Source organism: Papio anubis, chromosome 1 (assembly GCF_008728515.1).
Source record: "Papio anubis isolate 15944 chromosome 1, Panubis1.0, whole genome shotgun sequence".
NCBI classification, from domain to species: Eukaryota; Metazoa; Chordata; class Mammalia; order Primates; family Cercopithecidae; genus Papio; species Papio anubis.
The window spans coordinates 133,539,478-133,563,965 of NC_044976.1; the positions used below are offsets into that span (position 1 = coordinate 133,539,478).

General features: G+C 45.7%; 1 protein-coding gene and 1 pseudogene across 8 annotated transcripts in view; one reads left to right on the forward strand and one right to left on the reverse strand.

The window, feature by feature from the left end:
* Window positions 1–24,488, reverse strand: part of OBSCN (obscurin, cytoskeletal calmodulin and titin-interacting RhoGEF) — a 168,874-nt gene that overhangs the window by 112,830 nt on the left and 31,556 nt on the right. For all 7 annotated transcript variants that reach the window (XM_031655026.1, XM_031655024.1, XM_031655022.1 and 4 more), the window contains exons 11-14: window positions 16,201–16,476; window positions 15,115–15,390; window positions 11,693–11,968; window positions 4,453–4,728 (exon numbers count right to left, since the gene is read on the reverse strand). In XM_031655026.1, the coding sequence (XP_031510886.1) occupies window positions 4,453–4,728; window positions 11,693–11,968; window positions 15,115–15,390; window positions 16,201–16,476 (1,104 nt within the window). The remainder of the gene's footprint in view (window positions 1–4,452; window positions 4,729–11,692; window positions 11,969–15,114; window positions 15,391–16,200; window positions 16,477–24,488) is intronic.
* On the forward strand, window positions 9,943–10,529 carry LOC101022380 (annotated as a pseudogene). The gene has a single exon (XR_637156.4). The product of XR_637156.4 is annotated as a 40S ribosomal protein S10 pseudogene (transcript).

Here is a 24,488-nt window from a genome sequence, read left to right on the forward strand (position 1 = left end):
CTGAGGTCCTTTTTCAATACTCTAGAGGAATGTGTATGAACATGGAATAATTTCTTTCTATAATATTTGGTACAGTTTACAGTAGAGCACTGGGGTAATCTTCTATGAGAAGATTATTTGTTGCATTTCTATAAAAGGTTATAGGACTGTTCAACTTACCTATTTTTACTTTTGATATAGTTTTGAAGAAATTGATCAAGTTTCCAAAACTTTTCAAATTTGATTGCATAAATAATAGGGCCGGGCATGGTGGCTCACCCCTGTAATTAGAGCACTTTGGGAGGCCGAGGCAGGTGGATCACCTGAGGTCAGGAGCTCAAGCCCAGCCTGGTCAACATAATGAAACCTTGTTTCTGCTAAAAATACAAAAAAATTAGCTAGGCATGGTGGTGCATGCCTGTAGTCCCAGCTACTCAGGAGGCTAAGGCAGGAGAATCACTCGAACCCAGGAGGCAGAGGTTACAGTGAGCCAAGATCGCACCACTGCACTCCAGCCTGGGTGACAGAGCGAGACTCCATCTCAAAATAATAATGGCATGTTCTCACATAACAACATTTCCAGTACCTGCAAAGTGGGGTTTCTGGCATCTATACATCCCCACAAACTCCTAGATGCTGATGTGACACCGTGTTAAGTGTCAGTACCTATGAACAAGTGTGTGACTGCACTCCATCTCCATCCAACAAAAGACTCTCTTACTAAAAGAAAATAAAGCTGGTTCTCAGATTTCTCTATCAACTAGCCATGAATTATTAGAATGGTATGAAACACATACTGCTTTATCTGTCAGTGGCTGCTGTGTAGTAATTCATCTTTAAAATGTGTGTTGATGTAGCTTGATTTGTTTATTCCTCTTCAGTTTTAAATATACAAAATTAAACTAAGGGAAGTTCAGTCACAGAATGTTCTGACATAAGAGCAAATGAAAACAACATACACTTTCAGAAGATAATTCCAAACCTCACAGTGGTGTATCGCAGTCCAAATCCACCAATTCCCAGCTCTGTATTTATTCTGTAGGCAGTATAATAAAAACAAGCCGGGTGTAGTGACTCACACCCGTAATCCCAACAGTTTGAGAGGCCAAGGCGGGTGGATCACTTGAAGCCAGAAATTTGAGACCAGCCTGACCAGCATGATGAAACCCCATCTCCACTGAAAATACAAAAATTAGCCAGGTGTGGTGGCAGGCGCCTGTAATCTCGGCTACTTGGGAGGCTCAGGCAGGAGAATTGCTTGAACCCAAGAGGCAGAGGTTTCAGTGAGCTGAGATTGTGCCACTGTACTCCAGCCTGGGTGACAGACTTTGTCTCAAAAACAACAACAACAACAACAACAACAAAAACCAGGATATAGATTTTGCCACATGTGGGTTCACAGTGACCTTTTATGCCCATAAGAAAGATGAGAAGAGGGTCCCCGAACACCTAAAACTTGGATAATCCAAAGTTCAAATCATGAGATAATTTCAAGAATGATTGTGTGGCTGAAATTTGCCCTTATCCTGGTTCAATGGAATTCAACCATCTCTCCATAGGGAGAGCCCTCAGGTCGTGCTGGTGAGGCTGGGTGCAAGCTCTCAGATGGCCTCAGGTGAGAGATATCTGGTCTACTTCAGCCTCCTGTAGCAGCCCCCTCAGTTCCACTGAGCCAAAGGGCTGGACACCTGGGAGCACCTGTGGGTTCTGACTGGGTGCTGGGAATATGTGAACAGCATTACTGCCTGTAAACACAACTCACAGTGTCTCCTGTACACACTCATCCCTTCTGGCCAACCTCGGGCCAGCCATGGGTAGGAAAACGGCAGCTAGGATTACGAGAGACTTCCAGAGATGAACTCTAGTGGAAAGAGTACTGGGGTCTATCAGCCAATCTCATCATCACCTCCACACAAGGTAACTCAGCATCCCCAAAGCATTGACCTGCCACGTGCAGGCTGAAGGAGAGCTGCTGGCCCCCAGCCTCACAGCTGTACTCTCTGGCATCTGCTTGGCCTGCCTGCTGCACCACCAGCCTCCGTGTGCAGTCTGCAACCTCCACATGCACTTTTGAGCTGGAGCTCAGCTTCTTCCTGCCCTTGTACCACATCACCTCTGTCTTGGCCTGGGCCACTTGTGGCACTAGCCCCTGCTTCAGCCTGCACCTCCCTGTGCGCTGGCTGCTCCTTGGCAAACACTGCCTTGGGCTCTGTTTGCACAGGGTGACCACCACCATCTAGATCAGGAAGGCAGCACTGGGGAGAGAAGGCCTAGAAGGGGACATGCGAGGGACAGATGCTCTCCAGGCTCTACACCACTGCCTACCAGTACAAGGAACACAGTTTCTCCATTCATTCTCCATGGAGGATCTGTCACACCCCCAGGGCACCCTGCAGAACAGTAGCATGTTCCTGTGGTCCCTGCTGCTTGGGAGGCTGGTCTCGAATGCCTGAGCTCAAGCCATCCTTCTGCCTCAGCCTCTCAAAGTGCTGGGATTACAGGTATGAGTCACCGTGCCAGGCCTGATGCTAAATTTTATCAAAGAGCTGTTCAGAATTTATGATGTTAAATTTTATCAAACTTTTCTTCTGCATTTATTGAGATAATCATACTGTTTTTCTCTTTCAATCTGTTTGACATTTTCTGATGTTTTGAATATTGAACCAGTACAGCATTTCTAAATTATGCCTTTTATCATAGTGCATTTTCCTTTTGACATACTGATCATACCACTTTGAAAATATATTGTTGAAGCATTGGCCTACATATCCATAATGATTGACCTGTAATTTCAAATTGTTATACTGTTCTTGTCATAATTGGTATCTATGTTATGCTATCCACATAAAACAGATTCAAGAGTGTATCTTCTCATTCTATTCTCTGAAAGGATCTCTAAGAACATGAAATAATTTGTTTTGAGGATATCTGGTATAATTTATCAGTAGATCCACTGGGCTTAGACCTTTTATAAAAATATTTGTATCACTGGTTCCACTTAATTAAAAGCTATAGGACTATCTGAGTTGTCTGTTTCTTCCTGTGTAACTTTTTCATATAGTTTTCTCTAAGAAATTGGCAATTCTCCAAAACTTATAAAATGTATTACCATTAAATAATTTATCGCACTCTCTTAACACAATATTTTAGAAAGATATATAGTGGGCTTTTTTGGTATCTATACACAACTACAAATGACTATATACTGATAGAATGCCAAGCTCTCAAGGGTTGGCATTTGGGAGTCAATATAGTACCACAACCTTTTTCTCTCTGATATTTAGCCTGGTTTTTTGTTATTGTTGTTGTTGTTTTTATTTTTTATTTTTTCCAGAACAGGGTCTCACTCTGTCGCCCAGGCTGGAGTGCAGTGGTGTGATCATGGCACACTGCAGCCTGGAACTCCTGGGCCCAAGTGATCCTCCTGCCTCAGCCTCCTGAGTAGCTAGGACTACAGGCATGTGCCACTTCATCCAGCTAATTTCTGTATTTTTTGTAGAGACGAGGTCTTGCTATAGCGCCTAATTTGGTCTCAAACTGCTGGGATCAAACAATCCTCCTGCCTCGACCTCCCAAAGTGCTGGGACTACAACAGTCATGAGCCACTATGCCCAGGCCAGACTCTTTCAACAAAATATATACATATCTTAGGTGTGCTGAGATAGCTTAAGCTCTTTCTTCCTTTCTACTGCTAAATTCATAAATCAGACTCCAAGGGGGAATTCTGACTCAGAATGTTGTAACTAGAGACAAAAGGAAAGCCAGATTAGCCTTAAGAAGAGCACTTGGAATCTCACAATTGTATCCCAGGGGCACAGTCACCAGCCCTCTGGGCTGGGATTTTTTGCACAGACACTGCAAGAAAACAAGGACCGAGATTTTGCCACGTATAGGTGCACAGTGAGCTTCTAAAGCTTCTAGATCCATGAAAAAAAAAAGGAAAGAGTCTCCTGGGACACCAAAAGCTTTGATGCTCCGAAGTTCAGTCTGGAGAGAATTCCAACTGGGACTGCGTGGGCAGAATTTCCCCTATGTGGTTCATATGAATTCAAAATGTCTCTCATGGGCTAGAAGCCCCACATGGTGCTGAAGGGAGGCAGGCGGGAGATACTGGATGATAGAAAGGACACCCCACTTTCCCAGGGGAGGCACCTGGTCCACCTCAGACCACAGGGCCAGATAGTGCCAGGGGCCTGGACACCAAAGAGCACGGGGGTTTGGGGCAGGGGCTCAGTGTGATGAGGCTGCACTGCATGGGAACGCCGCTCCAAGTGCACCACAGGGCCTAGCCCTCCCTGTACCCTCCCATCCAGCCAAGCCTGGCCCAGCCACGGGCATGAACCTGGTAAGTGAGGGCATGGAGAAGTGGAGAGGTGGAGTCTCATGGAAAGGGCACTGGGGGCCGTGAAGTCCATCAGCCAGTCTCATCATCACCTCCACACCAGGTCACTCTCCATCCCCCAGAGTACTGACCTGCCACGTGCAGGCGGAAGGAGAGCCGCTGGCCCCCCGCCTCGCAGCTGTACTCCCCAGCGTCTGCCTGACCCGCCTGCTGCACCACCAGCCTCCGTGTGCAGCCCTCGGCCTCCACATGCACTTTCGAGCTGGAGCTCAGCTTCTTCCCGTCCTTGTACCACATCACCTCCGTCTGGGCCTGGGCCACCTCGCAGTTGAGCGTGGCACTGGCCCCCGCCTGGGCCTGCACCTCCCTGTGCACCAGCTGCTCCTTGGCAAACACCGCCTTGGGCTCTGGGGAAGGCAAGATGCACAGGGTGACCACCACCATCTAGGTCAGGAAGGCAGAACTGGGAAGAGAAGGCCTGGAAGGGGAGGTGCGAGGGACAGATGCTCTCCAGGCTGCACCACCACCTCCCAGCACAAGGAAGCTTCTCCATCTATTCTGTACGGTGCCACAGGCTATCCTTGGTAGGGTGGCTGTGACAGATCTTGCATGCACGAGCTCATCTGGGGCAGGGATTGGTGTCCTGATGCCTGCACCCTTCCCCTCATGAATGGAGCAAGGGTCTCCCCATGCGGCTGTGCAGGGCGCATCCTCACCACAGAACCCCAGTCCTGAGGCTCCCGCTCCTGCTACTGTCAGGACGGTCAGCTTTGGCCTCAGTGGGGTGTGTCACTGTGGCTTTCTTTATTGTTCTACGGCTCACAGGGCTGAGCATCTTTCTAGAGGATTGGCCATTCCTGTTTGCTCCTCTGTAGTGTCACTACTCAATTCTATCCCATTATTAATAGCACTGTCTTGTCTTTATTCACTTTAAGGCAGCAGTCCCCAACATTTTTGGCAGCAGGGACCAGTTTCATGGAAGACAATTTTTCCACAGATGGAGGTCTGGGGGACAGTTTCGGGATGAAACTGTTCCACTTCAGATCATCAGACATTAGATTCTCATAAGGAGCACAACCTAGATCCCTCCCATGCACAGTTCACAATAGGGTTCATGTTCCTATGAGAATCTAGTGCTGCTGATGATCTGACAGGAGGCAGAGCTCAGGCAGGAATGCTCACCTGCCACTCACCTCCTACTGTGTGGCCCAGTTCCTAACAGGCCACAGAACAGTACTGGTCCACAGCCTAGGGGTTGGGGACTCCGGCTTTAAGGTCTTCTTTATATATTTAAATGTTAGAGAGGTCAGAATTATGTACTTTGTATCTTCCCTACCTGTGTGACTTGGGTTTTCATCTTTTATGGCGTCTTCTGATGAATCAGACATTTTAGTTTTAATTTACTCAAATACATCGATCTTGTCCATTGTGGTTAGGGCATTCGTGTACTATTTAAACACTTCCTTAAACCCTAAATTCTATAGATAGCGTATGCTTACCGTCTTGGGGTATATGGTTTTACCTTTTACCCTGAGGTCTCTAACCCACCAGGAGCTGACTCTCGCACATGCTATGAATTACCAATACGCTTTAATTCTTCCCATATGTTTAAATGGTCCACACACTAGTTATGAAAACACTATCCTTGGCCAGGTGCAGTGGTTCACACCTGTAATCCCAGCACTTTGGGAGGCCAAGGTGGGCAGATCACAAGGTCAGGAGATCGAGACCATCCTGGCTAACATGGTGAAACCCTGTCTCTACTAAAAATACAAAAAAAATTAGCCAGGTGTGGTGGCAGATGCCTGTATTTCCAGCTACTCAGGAGGCTGAGGCAGGAGAATGGCGTGAACCCAGGAGGCGGAGCTTGCAGTGAGCCCAGATCGCACCACTGCACTCCAGCCTGGGCAAAAGAGCTAGACTCCATCTCAAAAAAAAAAAAAAAAAAAAAGAAAAAAGAAAACACTATCCTTTCTCTATTTCTTGCACAGATGCCATGGTAAAAAAAAAAGGGGGGGAGGATGTCCAGAGATCATCGATGCATGGGACTATTTCTGAGTTCACTATTCCATTTCTTTGTTCTGATACCTAACCATTCGTTGAAATCCATTGTCTTAATTACTGTAACTTTACAATAATTTTTGACATCTGGTACAGTCATGTTCATACTTTGATTTCCTTTTCATTCCCCCACAAAAAAAATTGTTTGGATCCTGATTGTTAATGAACATATTTTAATTTTTTCATGAATTTCTATCCATTTAATTAGATTTCTTAATGGTCTTGCAAAACATACAATAATTTCCTAGTCCCTCCCCAGGCTTTAAACATCTTTATTAGACTTTGAATTAGAAACATTGTAATTTTGATGCTACTGTAAGTCTTTTCAAATTTCATTTTGCAACTGTTTACTGCTGTATATAGATACAGAAATGTTTTCTGTGTGTTGATTTTTTTTTTACAGGATAATCATTCTCAACAATGTTACTTAGTCTACTAAGTTCTCTATTGGATTTTCCAAGTGGATGGTCATATCATCAGTAAATTTCACTTTTACTTTTTCCAAGTGCTATGCCTTTTGCTTTATCTTCCTCCTTACCCTTACATACAATGTTGGATACAAGTGGTGACACTGCCCTGTCTCCTCTGAATTAAACCTTTCAAGGTTCACTCTGAGTGGGATCCTAGTGGTGCTTCTGCAGTATCATTTATCAAATTAAGGAAAAACACTTCTATAAAGTTTGTTAAGAATCCTATGATAGTGCTAAATTTTCTCAAATATATCTTCTAGATTTTATCAAATACTTTTAATCTGCATTTATTGAGATAACTATATCATTTTTCATTCAATCTGTTAAGGTCAAGCTTATTATACTGACCTAATGCTTCTAAAGCCAACTAGCCTTGCATTCTGGGACCAGGATCTTCAACAGAGTGCACTGTCTTCTTGATACGTTGCTGAATTCCATTTGCTAATACTTTGTTTATGATTGTGTTCTTGATACCGATAATGACAAATCCATACAGATTGGTCTACAATTTAGTTCTTCCCACTTCCTTTGTCAGATTTTGGTATTAATGTTACACTATCTACATAAAATGATGGCCTGGACATGGTGGCTCACACCTGTAATCTCAGCACTGTGGGAGGCCAAGGCAGGTGGATAGCTTGAACCTAGAAGTTTGAGACTAGCCTGGGCAACATGGCAAAACCCCGTCTCTACTGAAAAAAAAAATACAAAAAAATAGCCAGCATACATGCTATTTTTGTGCTGGTGGTGCATGCCTGTAACCCCAGCTTCTTGGGAGGCTGAGGTGGGAAAATCACTTGAACCCAGGAGGCAGAGGCTGCAATGAGCCGAGATCCTGCCACTGCACTCTAGCCTGGACAATAGAGTGAGGGCCTGTCTCAAAAAAAAAAAAAAAAATACATAAAATGGCATATGGAGTCAATCTCCTTTTACTATTCTCCAGAACAATATTCATGAATATGGAATAACTGCTTTCCAGAATATTTGAAACAGTTTACTAGAAAATTATTGGATTTAAAATATTTTTTTACTACTGCCTCCATCTATTTAAAACTTATAGGACTATTTAAGTTTTATGTATCCTCTTATGTGAGTTTTCATGTAATTTACTAGGAATTAGCCAAATAGTCCCAACTCTTCAAATTTATTACATGAAACATCTTGTCATATTCTCCAAAAATAACTTCACAAATATATACAGTGGGATTTCTGTTATCTATATATATATCCACATAACACTGATGCTGATGTAATACCAAACTTATGTGTTAGCACCCAGAGGTCACCATGGGACTTCAGCCCACCCCTATTTGGCATCAACACTCTCCCTTTTTTTTTTCTGAAAGAAAATTAATTGTATTTATCAGGCTTCCCTATGTACCAGCCAAGAGAACACAGACATACACAGCAGCAAACACACTGGACTTACTGGTGAGACATTTGCATTCCAGAGGATGGGAAATAAATCTGACTAAAATTTAGGGACCTTCTTCCTCAGTAAAATGTCTAGAGGTCCAGTGGTGTGGGGCCTGTCAAGATATTCTAAGGTGAAGGATAAGTTGCTGCATTTGGCCCCTCCTACAACCAAGAAAGAGGCACAATGCCTATTCGGATTTTGGAGGCAACACATTCCTCATCTGGGTGTGTTACTCTGGACCATTTATCAAGTGACCCAAAAGGCTGCCAGTTTTGAGTGGGGTCCAGAACAGGAGAAGGGTCTGCAACAGGTCCAGGCTGCTGTGCAAGCTGCTCTGCCACCTGGGCCATATGACCCAGCAGATCCAGTGGTGCTTGAGGTGCCAGTGGCAAATAGGGATGCTGTCTGGAGCCTTTGGCAGGCCCTCACAGGTGAATCAGAGTGGAGGCCTCTAGGATTTTGGAGCAACACCCTGCCATCTTCTGCAGGTAACTACTCCCATTTTGAGAGACAGCTCTTGGCCTGTTACTGGGCTTTGGTGGAAACTGAACAATTGACTATGGATCATCAAGTCACCATGTGACTTGAACTGACTGTCATAACCTGGGTGCTTTCTGACCCATCTAGCCATAAAGTTGGGCATGCACAGCAGCATTCTATCATCAAATGGAAGTGGTATATACATGATAGGGCTAGAGTAGATCCTGAAGGCCCAAGTAAGTTACATGAGGAAGTGGCTCAAGTGCCCATGGTCCCCACTCCTGCCACCCTGCCTTCTCTCCCCTAGCCTGCACCAATGGCCTCATGGGGAGTTCCCTATGATCAACTGACAGAGAAAGAGAAGACTAGGGCCTGATTCACAGATGGTTCTGCATGATATGCGGGCACCACCCAAAGGTGGACAGCTGCAGCACTACAGCCTCTTTCTAGGACATCCCTGAAGAACAGTGGCTAAGGGAAATCTTCCCAGTGGGCAGAACTTCAAGCAGTGCACCTCGTTGTGCACTTTGCTCGAAGGAGAAATGGCCAGATGAGCGATTATACACTGATTCATGGGCTGTAGACAATGGTTTGGCTGGATGGTCAGGGACCTGGAAGAAGCGTGATTGGAAAATTGAGGAAAAGGTATGTGGATGCACCTCTCTGAGTGGTCACAAACTGTGAAGATATTTGTATCTCATGCGAGTGCTCACCAAACGGTGACCTCAGCAGAGGAGGATTTTAATAATCAAGTGAATAGGATGACTCGTTCTATGGACACCACTCAGCCTCCTTCCCCAGCCACCCCTGTCATCACCAATGAACAAAGCGGCCATGGTGGCAGGGATGGAGGTTACACGTGTGCTCAGCAGCATGGACTTCCACTCACCAAGGCGGACCTGACTAAGGCCACTGCTGAGTGCTCAATTTGCCAGCAGCAGAGACCAATAATGAGCCCTCGATATGGCAACATTCCTCAGGATGATCAGACATCCGCTTGATGGCAGGTTGATTACATTGGACCTCTTACATCATGGAAAGGGCAATGGTTTGTCCTCACCAGAATAGACACTCCAGATATGAGTTTGTCTATCCTGCACACAACACTTTGGCCAAGACTACCATCCATGGATTCACAGAATGCCTTATCCACTGTCATGGTATTCCACACAGCATTGTCTCTGACCAAGGCACTCTATGGTTAAAGAAGTGTGGCAGCAGCCACCGAGATGTTGATGCCTAAGAAGAACCGGATTGCCATTTACGAACTCCTTTTTAAGGAGGGAGTCATGGTGGCCAAGAAGGATGTCCACATGCCTAAGCACCCGGAGCTGGCAGACAAGAATGTGCCCAACCTTCATGTCATGAAGGCCATGCAGTCTCTCAAGTCCCGAGGCTACGTGAAGGAACAGTTTGCCTGGAGACATTTCTACTGGTACCTTACCAATGAGGGTATCCAGTATCTCCGTGATTACCTTCATCTGCCCCCAGAGATTGTGCCTGCCGCCCTACGCCGTAGCCGTCCAGAGACTGGCAGGCCTCGGCCTAAAGGTCTGGAGGGTGAGCGACCTGCGAGACTCACAAGAGGGGAAGCTGACAGAGATACCTACAGACGGAGTGCTGTGCCACCTGGTGCCGACAAGAAAGCCGAGGCTGGGGCTGGGTCAGCAACTGAATTCCAGTTTAGAGGTGGATTTGGTCGTGGACGTGGTCAGCCACCTCAGTAAAATTGAAGAGGATTATTTTGCATTGAATAAACTTACAGCCAAAAAACCTTAAATAAATTAAAAAAAAAAAAAGAAGTGTGGCAGTGGGCTCATGCTCATGGAATTCACTGGTCTTACCATGTTCCCCATCATCCTGAAGCAGGTGGACTGATAGAACAGTGGAAGGGCCTTTTGAAGTCACAATTCCAAAGCCAGCTAGGTGACAATACTTTTCAGGGCTGGGGTAAAGTTCTCCAGAGGCTGCGTATGCTCTGAATTGGTGTCTAATATATGGTACTGTTTCTCCCATAGCCAGGATTCACGAGTCCGGGAATCAAAGGATAGAAGTGGAAGTGGCACCACTCACCATCACCCCTAGTGACCCACTAGCAAAATTTTTGTTTCCTGTTCTCATGACATCACCTTCTGCTGGCTTAGAGATCTTAGTTCCGGAAGGAGGAATGCTGCCACCAGGAGACACAACAACGATCCCATTAAACTGGAATTTAAGATTGCCACCTGGCCACTTTGGGCTCCTCCTACCTTTAAGTCAACAGGCTAAGGGAGTTACATTGTTGGTTAGGGTGACTGACCCAAACTATCAAGATGAAATCAGTCTACTACTTCACAATGGAGGTAAGGAGGCATGTGTGTGGAATATAGGCAATTCCTTTGGGCGTGTCTCAGTATTACCATGCCCTGTGATTAAGGTCAGTGGGAAACTACAACAGCCCAATCCAGGCAGGACTACAAATGATCTAGACCCTTCTGGAATGAAGGTTTGGGTCACTCCACCAAGAAAAAAATTAAAATATCTCTCGCTGACCAGAACCAGCATATGCTGCTGGGTGAGGGCATATGGTAGCTGCCAGAGCATATACTGAGAGGATATTCACAGAACCCCAGGAGAGAGACGCCTGGTCAACCTTAGAACCCAAGACAAGGGAGATCCAGAGTCCCAGATGTCAAGGAGCACCAGAAAGGTTCTGGGCAGGTGCTGGGAACAAGTGGCTGAGCATTATAAAGTGCAAACACGCCTCCGGGTTTGCAGATACAGCCCCTCTGCCTCCCATGCACACCTCTCTCTCGCCCCAGCCACAGGGATGGAAATGGAAGCAGGAGGATGGGAAGCCCGAGACATGAAAGCTGAAGGAAAGTGCACAGAGATATGCTGGGGCTACGAGTCAGAACCACCATCACCTCTGAAGAGGCTCCTCGGCGCCCCCAAAGCACTGACCTGCCACATGCAGGCGGAAAGAGAGCTGCTTGCCCCCGGCCTCGCAGCTGTACTCCCCGGCGTCCGCCTGGCCTGCCTGCTGCACCACCAGCCTCCGTGTGTAGCCCACGGCCTCCATTCGCACTTTCGAGCTGGAGCTCAGCTTCTTCCCATCCTTGTACCATGTCACCTCTGTCTGGGCCTGGGCCATCTCACAGCTCAGCGTGGCACTGGCCCCCGCCTCGGTCTGCACCTCCCTGTGTGCTGGCTGCTCCTTTGCAAACACCACCTTGGGCTCTGGGGAAGGCAGGGATGCACAGGGTGACCACCACCATCTAGATCAGGAAGGCAGCACTGGGGAGAGAAGGCCTGGGCAGGGAGGCAGGAGGGAGAGCACCTTCCCCAGCCTCAGGCTCTGCACTGGCCATGTGGTCGGGAGAAGCCCCACCACCTCCCAGCACAAGGAACACAGTTTCTCCATCCATTCTGCATGGTGCCATGGGCTGTCCCAGGCAGGGTTGCCGTGACAGATCCTCCAGGGCAGGGACTGGAGTCTTGACGCCTGCACAGCTCCCCTCACAGATGTGCCGGGTTCTCCCCAGGCGACTGTGCAGGGTGCGTCCTCACCCCAGGGCCCCAGAGTCTGAGGCTCCCGCTCCTGCCACTGTCAGGAGGGTCAGCTCTGGCCTTTGCGGGGAGGGCCTGGGCCTCCCGTGGCTTCCTGGGGCCCTGTCAGGAGGACTGAAAGCTGGCTGCCTTCTGATGGTCTGGGGATGGAGTCTTCACTCTTCTGTGGAGTCACTGTGCAAGTGCTTTGTCTGACTTTCAATAGCACTGTCTTTCTTTTACACTTCCATTTTAAGATCTCTTTTTACATTGAAATACTAGAGCAGTGACCATTAGCATGTTAGAAATATCTTCCTTTTCTGTGTAGCTTGCCTTTTCATTCTCTTATGGTGTCTTCCAAAGAATCAAAAATTTTAATTTTAATGTATTCAAATATATCAAATGTGTTTCATTGTGATCAGGGCATGTATGTTCTGTTTAGGAAGTCATGCTTTACTCTGAAATCACCAGAAACATCTCTGTTTTCCTCTAAGACTTGTATGGGTTTCCCCAGGATTCTGACATCTCTAACCAACTGGAGTTGACTTTGTGTGTGGTTGAGATCCTGGTCTGATGTATTTCCCATGTGGTTTAATGGTCCAAATCTTTTTTTTTTCCTTTTATTTTCTGAGACAAGGTCTCACTCTGTCACCCAGAGCGGAGTGCAGTGATGCAATCATAGCTAACCGCAGCTTCAGTCTCCTGAGTTCAAGCCATCCTCCCACCTCAGCTTCCCAAGTAGCTGGGACTACAGGTACATGGCACCACAGCCAGCTACTTTTTTTCAATTTCTTTAGAGATGGGATCTTGCTTTGTTGCCCAGGCAGGAATGCAGTGGCGTGATCATAGCTAACTGCAGCCTCCAACTCCTGGGCTCAAATGATCCTCCTGCCTCAGCCTCCCAAGTAGCAGGGACTTACAGGTGCACACCACCATGCCTGGGTAATATGACTTTCTTCATAGCATACTATTCTCTTAGTATATTGCTAAATATATATTAATAATATGTTGTTTAAGATTTTGTCCTTGCTATCCATAATAGGTTGGCCTATTTTTAATTCTTCTTACTTTGTATCAACGTTATGCTACCTACATGAAACAAATCAGAGAGTGCATCTCTTCATTGTATTCTCTAGAAGAATCTCCATGAACATGGAATAATTTATTTGCAGATTGTTTGGTACAATTTACTGTATAGTTATTAGATATTGCTTAGAAATTTACTGGTGAAAACATTTTTTGTTACTAGTCCCATTTATTTAAAAGTTATAGGACTATCTGAGCTGTCTATTTCTTCTTATGTTACTTTTTATATACTTTTTAAACAATTTAACAATTTGTTGAACCTGTTCATATTTATTACCAATAAATAATTTGTCATACTCTTCTAAAATAGCACTTTAGAAAGACACATAGTGGGTTTACTGGCATCTATAACCACCCACAAACCACTGCACAGTGGTAATACCAGACTGTCACGTGTTGGCCCCCAGGCATCAACATGGGGCTGCAGCCCACAGATCTCTGATGTGAAGATTCTCTTAATGAAAAGAAAATAAATGTGGTTTCAGAATTCTCTATGACCCAGTCAGGAAAAGCCACAACATAATTACTGGGAAATGCTACTGAATAAATACTGCTTTTGTCAGTTAGGGGCTGCTTGATATGGTTTGCCTCTGTGTCCCCACCCAACTCTCACCTTGAATAGTAATAATCACCACGCTGCAATGGTGGGACCAGGTGGGGGTAATGGAATCATGGGGGCAGTTTCCCTCATGCTGTTCTCGTAATAGTAAGTGACTACTACCAAGATCTGATGGTTTTATAAGGAGCTCCCTTCTTCACTCGGCACTCATTCTTTCTCCTGAAGCCCTGTGAAGAGGTGCCTTCCACCATGATTGTAAGTTTCCTAAGGCCTTGCAAGTTTCCTGAGGCCTTCCCAGCCATGCAGAACTGTGAGTCAATTAAACCTCTTTCCTTACCCACTCTCGGGTATGTCTTTATTAGCAGTGTGAGAACAGACTAATATAATGCTACTATTGCATCTCAGTTGTATCAGTGCCTGGTGATGTCATCTAAGCTACTTATTCCTTTCCATTTCTCAATTTAAAAATCAAGCTCCAAGGAGAATCTGACATATTCTAACTAAAAACAAAGGAAAACAAGAGTTGTTTTTGGCAGAGAATTCCAGACCTCATGGGTGCATATCACAGGCTCATATGTACCAATCCATGCTGCTGTTTTACTTGACACAGACACTGCAACAAACATGGATCTAGGTTTTGCTACCTGTGGGTGCACAGCTAACTTCCATGTCCATGCAAAAGAAGGGAGAAGGTCCCAGGACATCGAAAATCAGATAATCCACAGTGTGATACTGAGATAATTCCATGTATGGTTGTGTGGCTGAAATTCCCCTTTCTCCCAGCTGAGTTAAATTCAAACATCTGTCACTAGGGAGAACAAGCATGCGGGCATGTGGGAGCTGCCAGACATCCAGTAGAAGGAAATTCACATATCCCCAGGTGGAGACACCTGGTCTACCTTGACCACAGGGCCTGGTAGAGACAAGAAGAAACACCAGCAAGGTTCTAGGCAGATGATGGGAACGTATGATCGAGCATTACTGCATATAAACACCATTCCAGGTACACAGCAACAGCCCCTGTCCCTCCACACATACCTTTCCCATCTGGCCTCCCTTGACCACACCAGTTATGAAATAGGAATTGGGAGGATAGGAAACCACAGAGGTAAAGGCTAATGGGAAGAGCACCAGAGTCTATCAACCAGTCTCATCATCACCTCTACAAAGTTAGTACCCCTAAAGCACTGACCTGAAACATCCAGGTGGAAGGAGAGCCGCTGGTCCCCGGCCTCACAGCTGTACTCCCCAGCATCTGCCTGGCCTGCCTGCTGCACCACCAGCTGCCGCATGCAGCCTGTGGCCTCTACACGCACTTTCGAACTGGAACTCAGCTTCTTCCCGTCCTTGTACCACGTCACCTCCGTCTGGGCCTGGGCCACCTCACAGCTCAGTGTGGCACTGGCTCCTGCCTCAGTCTGCACCTCATTATGCACTGACTGCTCCTTGGCAAACACCGCCTTGGGCTCTGAGGGTGGACAGGAGGGATGCACAGTCAGAGACACAAATCTGGGACCAACCCATTTCACAGGCACTGAAGATTCAGGATTCAGCAACAACAAACAACTAATGAAAGATATAAACCCACAGACTCAAGATGTTCTACAATCCCAACCAGGATGAAGACAAAGGAAACCACACCTACGTTCATAAAAGAAATACTACCAAAAAGCGAAATCAAAAAGAAAATCTTAAAAGCAACAGGATGAAAAAAGGTACATGACCCTTAAAATATCCATAACAAATTTCACAGTTCATATTTCAAAGAAAATATGGACACCAGAAGGGAGTGGGGAGTAGCCGCTAAACTGTAATGTTATACCCAGATAAAACAGCCCTCAGAATCAAAGGGAGAACAAATATGTGTTCACAAAAGAAATAAAAAGTTAGAGAAGGCATATGACCAGCTGACCTGCTAACATAAATACTGAAGATATAGTTCTACAAGAAGAAAAAAGAATAGTAATCCCAGAATATTGGGTCCAAATTCTGACTGCAATTTTCTGGCTTTGTGAACTGTGGTGAGTTACTTCCCTGCGTGTTATTTTAAAATGAGAATAATCAGAGTTCCTCCTCACAAATTGTTTTGAAGTTTAAGCAAGCAGAAAGACAAGAAGCACTTCACAAAATCTAGATCTTCAGCACACAATTAATACCTGCTAGTTGTTATTACAGGGGAAGCTTTATGAGAAAAAAGGCCCTTGGGTGGGACTTCCATACATACCCTAAGTACATAAAGATTATCCTAAAAGCAAAAGAAAGACCTCAAAAAACTCACCTGTGATGTGTAGTTGAAAGGAGACCCTCTGGCCCCCAGCTTCGCAGCTGTACTCCCCAGCATCTGCTTTGCCCACCTGCTGTACCACCAGCCTCCTTGTGCAGCCCTTGACCTCCATGCGCACTTTTGAGCTAGAGCTCAGCTTCTTCCCATCCTTGTACCACTTCACTTCCATCTGAGCCTGGGCCACCTCACAGCTCAATATGGCACTGGCCCCCGCCTCAGCCCACACCTCATTATGCACTGACTGCTCCTTTGCAAACATCATCTTGGGCTCTGAGGGTGGACAAGGAGAGATGCACAGTTAGAGACACAAATCTGGAACCAACCCATTTCACAGGCACTGAAGATTCAGGATTCAGTAACAGCAAACAGCTGATGAAAGACATAAACCCACAGACTCAAGATGTTCTACAATCCCAACCCAGATTCAGAGAAAGGAAACCACAACTAGGTTCATCAAAGAAAAAAAGGCCACGAAGCAAATTCAAAAAGAAAATCTAAAAGCAACATGATGAAAAAAGATACATGACCCTTAAAATGTCTACAGTAAATCTTACAGTTGATATTTCAAAGGAAATATGGAAGCCAGAAGATAATGGAATGACCTCTTTAAAATGTTAGGGAGTGGAGGAATAGCTGATAAACTGTAATGTTATATCCAGATAAAACAGTCCTCAGAATCAAAGGAAGAACAAATAGGTTTTCATATGAGAAAAAAAAAATGATGGAATATATATAACCAGCAGAGCTGCTAACATAAATACTGAAGATAGAACTCTTCAAGAAGAAAAAAAGAATAATAATCCTAGAATACTGGGTTGAAATCTTGACTGCAATTTTCTGGCTTTGTGAACTGTGGTGAGTTACTTCCTTGTGTGTTATCTTAAAATGGGAATAATCAGAGTTCCTCCTCATAGAATTGTTTTGAAGTTTAAGCAAGCAGAAAGACAACTAGCATTCACAAAATCTATGTTCCTTGGCACAAAATTAATACTTGCTAGTTATTATAAGGGAGGCTTTGTAACAAAAGAGGCAATTAGGTGGCACCTCTATGCTAATGTCACTAAAAATTATCCTAAGGAACATAAGAAAGATCTCAAGAAACCCATCTGTGATGTGCAGGTGGAAGGAGACCCTCTGGCCCCTGGCCTTGCAGCTGTAGTCCCCGGCATCCATCTTGCCCACCTGCTGCACCACCAGCCTCCGTCTGTAGCCGTTGGCCTCCATATGCACTTTCAAGCTAGAGCTCAGCTTCTTCCCATCTTTGTACCACGTCACCTCTGTCTGGGCCTGGGCCACCTTGCAGCTCAGTGTGGCCCTGGCCCCTGCCTCAGCCTGCACCTCACTGTGTGCCACCTGCTCCTTGGCAAACACCACCTTGGGCTCTGGGGATAGAGTGTGACACACAGGGTCAGACATATTCCAATTACTAGAACTGAATGATCTCAAAACTCTGATGGTTCAGCCACAAGCCTGCCCTCTTCCTGGATTTCTCAACAAAAAGAACTTTACATTTTGAAGATGCACAGGGCAGACGATAGGTTAGTTCTCAGAATCTGAAGCCTCCCAGTTAGATAATTTTTAGACTGGTATATGTTGCAATTCAGGTTTTCACATTTATTTACCAGCTGTGATCTCCTAAGTATAAAAACAAAGAGAAGCACAATTTGTGACCTGCACACCAAAGCATAGGTATTTTCAGAGATAATTCCTTAAGCAATACTGGCAGAATGGGCAGTAACCCTGACTCACACAAAGGACTGCTAATACAGCCTACAACTTCTAGAGGGCCAATTGTCATTGGTATAATCTAATCCTAGGCCTTGGGATTGGATCTTTTCATTATTTGAGTTTCCTCATATCACTACTTCCAGTACCTATTCTGTTACTTTGGATGACATTTTCCTCTTATGAAGTGTATCTATTGGTAATTCTCTCAGGAAGGTTTTGTGAATGGTAAACTTTGTCAATCTACTTCCTGAAAATGTCTTTATTTCACACTCACTTTTGAATGATAGCTTAGCTGGGTGCAGAATTCTAGGTTGACAGTTGTCTTCCTTGCTAATTTGGACGTTATGCCATCATTTCATTTCTGGGCTCTTCATTGCTGCTGAGAAATCTATAGGAAGGATAACTGTTGTTCTCTTAATATATTCTTCTGTGTGGTAGTTTTAAGGCTCTCCTCTTGGTTTTTTGGCCTTCTACAATTCACTATGTTATGTCTAGCTGAGAATTTATTTTCTTTACACTTACAATGATTTCTTGTGAATCTACAAATTTTAGGACTCATGTTGTTTATAATTTCCGAAATTTTTCTGCATGACCTCTTTTATTATTGCATCTTCCTCACTCTGTAGTTTATCCTAAAAGTCCTTTTTTAACTTTACAAAAAAGTATACGTTTATTATGAACAATGTGTTTTGAAATATGTATATACTGTGGAATTGCTAAATTGTGCTAGTTTACATACGCATTACCTCATATATGTATCATTTTGTGGTGACAACACTAAAAATCCACTCTCTTAGCAATTTTCAAGAATATAATACATTGTTATTAACTACAGTCACCATGTTGTACTATAGATCTCTTGAACTTATTCCTCCCAACTGAAACTTTGTACAGTTTGACCAACATCTCCATGACCTACCTCCTCCCCAAGACTCTGGTACTCTACTCTCCATTTCTACAAATTCCACATTTTTAGATTCCACATATAAGTGAGATTGTACAGTAACTGTCTTTATGTCTTATTTCACTTAACATAACATCCTCCAGCTTCACCCGTGTTGCTGAGTGGCAGCTGAATAGCATCCTCCTGCATACTATAATATACAACACATATTCTTCATCCATTCATCTGCTGTTGGACACTTAGGTTAGATTTTTTAAAAATCTTTTAAAAAACGTATTTGTGCCCAATATACAAAAGGTGGTGTTTTATGTTGTAAATTAATTTTTACAAAGGAAATAATGATGCATCCAGCTGCCTGCCTTTCACTAGCTCATCCTTGTTGACCTGATGGCTCTGCTAGGGCCGGCAGACGGACAGCAGCAGGTGGTGAGGCTCTCACACCCCCTCATGACACGCCAGTAACCAGGGGCCACAGGGGCCAGAACCAGCCCTGCATCTTACCCCTGCTCTCTCTCTTGCCCTTCAAAGCCTGACTTGGGGAAACAACCATAGACACCAGCTGTGTCCACATCCTCATCTCAGATCTGCTCAGCAGCCATGGAGCCATTGCTCCTGCTAAGGTCAGCTGTGCCCATTGGGGTTGCAGTCCTTCAGCCCTTCCCCCGTCGCTCCTGTTTCACCATGGCATTCATACCTGCACATCACCTGTGCATCAAAGTCTTCACTGACCCCAAAACACAACTCTCTAGATTCTTCTCCTGCTCCTTTGGGCCTCTTCCTTGGTGGTCTCAGCTTCCTCAGTGTTGCCCCAGGGCGAGTCTTGTTATCACGGTCCCTTGCCCACGGTGTCCCAGTGCACAACATCCTCTCCTGCCATTGACATGCCAACAAATCCCAAAGCTCCCTTGTCAGCTCAGCATCAACCGAGGTGCAGCCCAGAGAGCCACTGCCTCCTGGATGTCCCACATAGGCTAATGTAATATCCCCCGGCGCCCCTAGCACTTTCTTTATCTGTCCTGACCCGCCTGCAACTTTTCCCTTCCAGGCTTGAACCAGGCATGGATAAAGGTATTTAGGTTGTTGCTCAACACTCTGAGAAATCAGCCATCTTGCTAAATACAGAGAAAGCCACCCTGCTTGGCCCTGAGCCAGAGTCCTCAACCCTGAGATAAACTCCATACCCTGATCCCTCATGGTAGACATGCCTGGATGGGACATCTGCCTTCTTGCTGTTTGTTACAAGCATATGCTGTGGTCCTCCTCTGTAAACAAGTTCCTCTAATAAAGCTCTGGACTGATCACCCTGGTGTTTGGTGCTTCTTTCTGTGGAATCCTAACCATCCCATTGTGGGATGGTTTGGGGCACTCCCTTGTGGAAACTCCTTTCCACTGCCTTTGTGGCAACTCCAGCTCCAGGTTGGACAGGATGGAACAGCTCCTCACCCGTTTCTCCTTGCACACCTACTTCTTGCCTACTGCCCCATCTCAGATATAGCCCCTGCATCTACGCATCTGCCCAAGCTTGCAGTTCACCTCCCATCTCCTCTGTTCTCAACCCTGAACCCGCCTGGCCACGGCTCCTCTTTTTTTTTATTTTTTTATTTTTTATTTTTTTGATGGAGTCTCGCTCTGTTGCCCAGGCTGGAGTGCACTGGCACATTCTTGGCTCACTGCAAGCTCCGCCTCCCGGGTTCATGTCATTCTCCTGCCTCAGCCTCCTGAGTAGCTGGGACTACAGGCACCCACCACCATGCCCGGCTAATTTTTTGTATTTTTAGTAGAGATGGAGTTTCACCATGTTAGCCAGGATGGTCTCGATCTCCTGACCTCGTGATCCACCCACCTCGGCCTCCCAAAGTGCTGGGATTACAGGTGTCAGCCACCGCACCCAGTCTGTGCTCCACCTTTTAAATGGCTCTTGAGCCTATGGCCTCCTCTCTGCCCTCGGGACCTCGGACCCTCTGCAGGCCCAGCCCTCTTCTCCACCCTCGGGACTGCTGTCCCTCTGCAGGCCCGGCCTTCTCCTCCACCCTCAGGACCGCTGTCCCTCTGTAGGCCCGGCCCTCTCCTCCACCCTCGGGACTGCTGTCCCTCTGTAGGCCCGGCCCTCCCCTCCCTGGACCAGGCAGGGCAGAGCCTCCTGCCTCTGATCCCCCCTCATCCTAATCTAGTCTCCATGGTGCAGTCAGAGTGTAACTGTGAAACTTCTATGTTTTCATCCCCAGGAATTAAGGACCAAAGTCCACTTCCCAGGTGTGCAGGATGGCCCAAGTGAGTGGACACCAGCTTTCAAATGCACCTCCAAGTCCACACCTGTCTTCAAAACGATCACTAAAAGAGTTGCTGTGTTTTTAAACCGAGTTGACTAAGTGTTACCGCCTCACTGAGCATGCTGAGGAGTCCCAGAGCCGAACCTCTGCAGCCAAATGTTCTCAGGGACCCAGATATGGATACAGGCACTGCGAGTATCTTGCAGGGACCCACACAGCGACCAGTCAGCAACACGTCTTCAGCAGCAGTGCTAGCACTGGGCACATGGCAGACTGGCACCCTGCATGAGCACCTCTAACATGAGCACAGATGCAAATCCAGTCACACAGCCGCAGTGTGCTCAACCCAGCTGGGTAGCTGCATCTGCCGCTCATTCCATGGCCCTCGAATCAGCCTGATCACCAAGGGAGGGCTTCCCCAAGCTCTTTGACATTTGTTATGTTTGCTTTACAGAAGGACTCACAAAGTACTTTCAGGGAAACTGTCTCTCTTTGACATGCACTTCACAAAATCACTCACAATCACACTGCGTGTGATGTGTTTGAGAATGCGAATGTGTTTTAATGGGTGTACGTAACATGTACAAGCAAGTGTGTGTTTTCATGTATGTGTATGTATGTGTATCATGCATGTATTTGTATGTGTGTATAAGATGAAGCATGTGTATGCACATGTGTTTACATGTTTGTGTACATGTGTGTTTAGATGTCTGTATGTGTGTGCAAGTGTACATGTGTTTGAATGTATGTATATAGCACAAGTGTGTATGGGGGATATATGTGTATATGAGTGTATATGAGAGTGAGGTGTCTGTGCGTGTATATATGTAGGTAAGTGCATATGTAGGTATTATGTGTGTATTATGTTTAGGTTTGTGTGTGTCTATGTATGTGTGTGTATATATGTCTTGTGTGTTGTTTGTGTGTTTAAATGTATGTATGCATATGTAAATGTGTGGTTGGGGTATGTATGCATATGTAAATGTGTGGTTGGGGTATGTATGCATGTATGTGCAAGTGTGTGTGTGAGTTCATATGTGTGTGTCTGTTCATATGTGTGGGTGGTATATGTGTGAGTGCATGTGTGCATGCGTATGTTGTGCAAGTGTGTGTAGGTGCATGTGAGTGCATGTGTGCATATGTGTGTACATTCATATGTGTGAGTGCATGTGTGTGTGTAGGTGTGCATGTGAGAATATGTGTGTGTGCATATGAGTGCACTGTGCGCATGTATACGTGCACATGTATGTGTAGGTGTGTGTAAGAGTGCATGTGTGTGTAAGTGCATGTATACGAGTGCATGTGTATGTGTAAGTTCACTGTGTGCATACATGTGTGTGTGAGTGCCCACCTTCAGCTGCACTAGGGAGGAAGCCTGCAGCAGTCTCGGTGGCCCCTCAGTGCAGCTGAGCCACTCCATCAGGTCCCCAGCTACCTACCTGGTGGTTTACCTGCTACATTCGCCTAAATGAAATAGAAATACCCTCACAAGGATGCTTAGACTTGTCTCACAAGAAATGCCAAGGTTTGGGTTTATTTGCATATTTATAATAAAACTTGCAGTTTTCAAAAGCACCTACTGGTGGCTCCACTCCTGGAGGTGCAAACCCCCCATCTCACCCGTGAGACCAAGGAGCCGCTATCTGAACACTCAGAAAGGAGAGCAGCAGGTGGATGGGGGCAGCAGAGGAACAGCATTCAAAGTCCCAGCACCCTTCATCCCATGACCTGTGCACCCAAAACCCAGAGGCGGGCATTTGTGCAGACAGAGCAGGCTCCCAACTAATCCTGCAGCCTCCCTCAAGGTATAGAAAAGGGAAGCACAAGTGCTCAGAGAGGACAGAAGACATCCCTGTTTCTTCTCCTTTCTCTCACACCCCAGACCATGCAGGTGTGAACAACTAAACTGATAAAGGAAACACTCTGTCTAGTCACAATGGCTTACTCCTGTAATTCCAGCACTTTGGGAGGCCAAGGTGGGTGGATCATTTGAGGTCAGGAGTTCAAGACCAGCCTGGCCACATGGTGAAACCCTACCTCTACTAAAAATACAAAAATTAGCCAGATGTGGCCAGGCACAGTGGCTCATGCCTGTAATACTAGCACTTTAGGAGGCTGAGGCAGATGGATCACCTGAGGTGAGGGGTTCAAGATCAGCCTGGCTAACATGGCAAAACCCGGCCTCTACTAAAAACACAAAAATTAGCCAGGCGTGGTGGTGCATGCCTGTAATCCCAGCTACTTGGGAGGCTGAGACAGGAGAATCACTTGAATCTGGGAGGCGGAGGTTGCAGGGAGCCAAGATTGCGCCACTGCACTCCAGGCTGGGCAACAGAGTGAGACCCTGTCTCAGTTAAAAAAAAAAAAAAAAATCCAGGTGTGGTGGCAGGTGCCTGTAGTCCCAGCTACTTGGGAGGCTGAGGCAGGAGAATCACTTGAACCTGGGAGGTGGAGGTTGCAGTGAGCCAAGATGGTGACAGAGTGAGATTCCATCTCAAAAAAAAAAAAAAAAAAAGAAAACACTCCTCTTCAATGGAAGGGGTTCTGATCTCAAGAAAGCAGGGTAAGCACTGCTGATTTTTTTTTTCTCTGTCCTCCTGGCGCTCAGCTCTGGCACATACAGTTGCAACCATAAGAACAGTATCAGGGCAGCAAACACAAAGCTCCAGTTTTTTGTCTGTAGAACTGAAAATGAAGCCCCAAGAAAGCAGAAAGTCCTGGAGAGGGTCCTGGAAAGGGAGACTCTCGAGAAATATAACATAAAGTTGTTCAGGAACTCCAGGGCTCCCCCTAGAGGCACACGTCACTGAACTCGGGACAAACCATTGCCCACACATGACCACAGAAGGTGCACAGACAGGACAGATCAAACCGCTCAGGCTTTGAAGACATCAACCCACAGAAGTCAACCAAGCTCATTTCCAGCTTAAAAAAAAATCAACATTACCCTATGATGTAAAGAAGACCTGAAGTCAAGTAACATAGTCTTCAAAATACTCAGCACACCATCTGAAATTACTGGGCATAGGAAGAATCAAGTAGCATGCACATGAAAAGATTACTAATAGATACCACTGTCAAGATGACACCAATACTGGAATTATCTGACAATTTTCAAGCAGCTAATACAAAAATGCTTCAACAAGTAAAAGCAAATACCCTTGAAAGGAATGGGAACATTAAAAAGTCTCAGCAAAGAAACAGAAGATATAAAGAAGAACTGAGTGGAAAGTTTATAAGAAGAAAAGACAGTAACTGAAATAATTCAATGTATAGGCTCAATAATTGAATATGAATAACAGAAGTAAGTTAGTGAAATTGAAGACAGGTCAATAGAAATTATCCAATACAAACAACAGAGAGAAAGGGATTTAAAACAA